The sequence below is a fragment of the Terrapene carolina genome, unplaced genomic scaffold (genome assembly GCF_002925995.2).
Source record: "Terrapene carolina triunguis isolate 2854851 unplaced genomic scaffold, T_m_triunguis-2.0 Scaffold29803, whole genome shotgun sequence".
NCBI classification, from domain to species: Eukaryota; Metazoa; Chordata; order Testudines; family Emydidae; genus Terrapene; species Terrapene triunguis.
In genome coordinates, this window is record NW_020694154.1 from 1,468 (window position 1) to 5,003 (window position 3,536).

At 54.9% G+C, this 3,536-nt stretch overlaps 1 protein-coding gene across 1 annotated transcript; it reads left to right on the top strand.

Moving 5' to 3' along the window:
* Positions 1-463: 463 nt before the first annotated feature.
* LOC113409114 (butyrophilin subfamily 1 member A1-like) lies at positions 464-1,093 on the top strand (the record flags this gene model as incomplete). The annotated part of the gene is made up of 1 exon (XM_029914070.1): positions 464-1,093. A coding segment is annotated over one exon (504 nt), but the record flags the coding sequence as incomplete, so codon positions are not given.
* Between the last annotated feature and the right edge of the window lie 2,443 nt (positions 1,094-3,536).

The following is a 3,536-nucleotide window of genomic DNA, read 5'->3' on the forward strand; positions in this document are numbered from 1 at the left end:
ATTTGGCCTGTTGCTGTCCAATCTGTGACATTTCAGAGCAGGCCAGGTGTGGTGGGGAGGCCCCATAGCAAAGTCCAGCACAGAGGCAGCTGAGACACAGAGAGATTTAAGGTGGGAGGGGGAGGGGAGCTCTGTCAATGTTCACTGAGTTTTACCATCTGCTGGGGCTCCCAGAGTCTCTAGTCCCCTCCCGGGGGAGAGGTGGGGGCAGGAGGGGAAAGATTCTGAGTCCCAGGCCTGGCCCACCTGATACTTTCACCCTGTCACTGACCCATCTCTGCCAGGGGAGAGACTCTCCCCAGCTCTGTGCTGAGATCTCAGAGCTGACGGGTAAATCCTGGAGGAAGGAGATTCTCTGAGTCACTCCCCAGCTGGGGCAGATTCTGTCACTGTCACCACCAAACCCTCCCCCAGGGCTGAGCTCTGCCCCTAACGCTCTGATTCTCTCTCCCCAGCGAATGTGACTCTGGATCCAGACACGGCTCATCCCAAACTCATCCTGTCTGAGGATCGGAAAAGTGTCAGATACGGAGACACACGGCAGGATCTGCCCAACAACCCTGAGAGATTTGACACTTGGCCCTGTGTGCTGGGCTGTGAGGGATTCACCGCGGGGAGACATTGCTGGGAGGTGGAGATGGGGGATGGGCGATCCTGGGCTGTGGGGGTGGCCAGAGAGTCTGTGGGGAGGAAGGGAGGGATCAGCCTTAGCCCTGAGGGGGGGATCTGGGCTGTGCTGTGGTGGGGGGGTCAGTTCTGGGCTCTCACCTCCCCTGTGACCCCCCTGCCCCTGAGCCGGGTCCCCAGCAGGATCCGGGTTTGTCTGGACTGTGACCGGGGGCAGGTGACATTTATCGATGCTGGTGATGAGGCCCCGATCTTCACTTTCCCGCCGGGCTACGTCCCTGGGGAGAGAATCCGACCCTGGCTCTGGGTGGGGGGATCCCAGCTCCGACTGTGTCCCTGAGACACGCAGCAGAGGGAGGAACCAGAAATCAGCCTCTCTAGCCTCACACACCCCAGTCTCTATGACCTTGGAGGACTCCCATCTACCCAGCCCCTGGCTCCTCATCTCTATCACCTGTGGAAGCCCCTCCCCTTCCCTGCAGTCCCAGGGATGGGAGGGGGAGGGGGAAGAACCCCTGGGGCTGCAGTAGGAGCAGAGGGGCAGAGATGGGGGCTGGGCAGGGGGCAGAACCAACAGCTGGGCTGGGGACAGGCAGACGTGGGGGTGGCAGGGACACAGAATGAATCAGAGTGTGGGGGGTTGGGGAGAAACAGCAGCTGGGAGCGTTTTGTTCAGATCTGTGGGATTAGATCTCATTGGGGTCTCCCAGCCAGAGCTCCTGCTGTAGGGACCAAAGTCACGCCAGGACAACTGGTAACACTGTAATGGTCAAACACACACACAGGATGGGGGATGGGTAAGAGGTGCAGATTGATGGAAACACCATGTTACTGAAAGTGAGACTCTCTCATTAATTCTCTATATTAATTCCTGGCCATTGGTGCTATTTTAGTGCCATTAAGAAAACTGTTCTCAGTAGCTGGGGATCTCCTTGCCATGCTGTGGTTATTAAGGCTCCTTCTCGGCTCTGTTTACTTACCACCTCTAGTTACTTACTGTAAATAAAACATTACAAACAATTCTTTGTGTTTGTTCCACTTTACTGTCCCAGCTGCAGGTGCAGGGGGCAGAGTCCTGGGATTTCCTTTGTGACTTGGTTGTGTCCCCCCAGCCTCCACAGAAAATATTGAGCACTTAGGAGGAGAGTTTGGGTTTTACTGTGATGGGTCACGGGCCAGGCCGTGCTCTGTCTCTGTCTCTGTCCTGTACACACCCATGTCAATCAGGAGTTGCTCAGCTGTGCTCTGCGGAGAGGAGACTGGCTGCACAGGGGGCAATCCACGACTTGGTGTGGCAATGCTGAGCATCACAGGGCTTAATTTGTAGGCAACTAAAAAGTCATAGTCTGCAACTCTGCAAAGCTGAATGAGGGGCCTAAACTCCCTATACAATGCATGGGCATCACAGGCACCTTACAGTGCAATTCACAAAAGCCAGCTCACTAGGCGGGAAACCATCTAAGCTAGCCAATGGGAGAGGCGACAAGGGGGGAGGGGTGTCCTAATCCCTGCCCCCTCTCACAGTCAGGTGCCTAAATCGGGGCTGCAGAGGGGCATCTATGTCTGCTTAGCAACCCACAGACGGGAACCCAGCGCCTGATGTCAGGTGGCTCAGGCGCCTAAGGCGTTTCTTGCTGGAATGAGGTAGGCACCTGCATCGCTCCACAGGACGGGGGGGAGAGAAGGAGGGGGTGGTTTTGGTGCTATCACCTGCCTTATAACATTTAGCCCCATGGCGAGAGCACTCAGCTGGCACATGGGAGACCCCTGTTCAGTTCTCCCATCAAGCTGTGTACAGCAGCTCACAAACATGAGTACCAACCTCAGGCAAACAGTTATAAACCAGGGCACAGACCTCCCACTGGTTGTGTGTCCTGTATTTAGATTTCACCTACTAGGTATCAAGTGAGAACACTCAAGCACTAGAACAGCCTGAACATGGAGTCACAGACAGTCCCCTGGGGTTCTCCGGTCTATCTTACAGCAGGGGAGGAGGCAGAAAAGCAGCATCTCCCTGATCCCCCTGCTGGAGCTGCCACATTCCCAGCAGCAGAGCGGGGACAGCTACTAGAGACAGAGCCAGATTAAGGTTATGAGGGACCTAAGACTAATGTGAGGGAAGGGCCTAAGTAGGAATTACATATTGCAAACAAATTATATCATCAAACATTTCTCTACATACTGTGACAAAGTTCCTTCTCCATCTTGGTGGGTCCTGTGCTTATTGGCAGATTTTCTTGCCTCCAAGACTCACCATGTGGGTTGGGGGAACAGTCCAGAGACCTTACCCTCTGGTAGAACCCACAGTCCAGGTCAATTGGAAGGTTTTGGGGGGAACCCAGGCCCACCCTCTACTCCAGGTTCCAGTATAGGGCCCTGTGGACTGCAGCTGTCTATAGTGCCTCCTGTAACAGCTGCATGACAACTACAACTCTCTGGGCTACTTCCCCCTGGCCTCCTCCCAACACCTTCTTTATCCTCACCACAGGACCTTCTTCTTGGTGTCTGTTAATGCTTATAGTCCTCTAGCAGCACATCCTCTCACTTCCAGCTCCTTACGCCCACACCACAAGCTGAAGTGAGCTCCTTTTAAAACCCAGGTGCCCTGATTAGCCTGCCTTAATTGATTCTAGCAGCTTCTTCTTAATTGGCTCCAGGTGTCCTAATTAGCCTGCCTGCCTTAACTGGTTCTAGCAGGTTCCTGATTACTCTAGTGCAGCCCCTGCTCTGGTCATTCAGGGAACAGAAACCCTGTCTGACCTGGGACTAATAGCTCACTCTTCTGTAGCCCTCTGGCCTGGAGTGAGGGAGGGGGCTGCTCCTCCTCTTTCTCTGCTACCTGCTTGCTGGCTGGCTGCTAGACCCACCCACACCCTTGGTTGCTGCTGCTCCAGCCCCTTGGGGGGGGG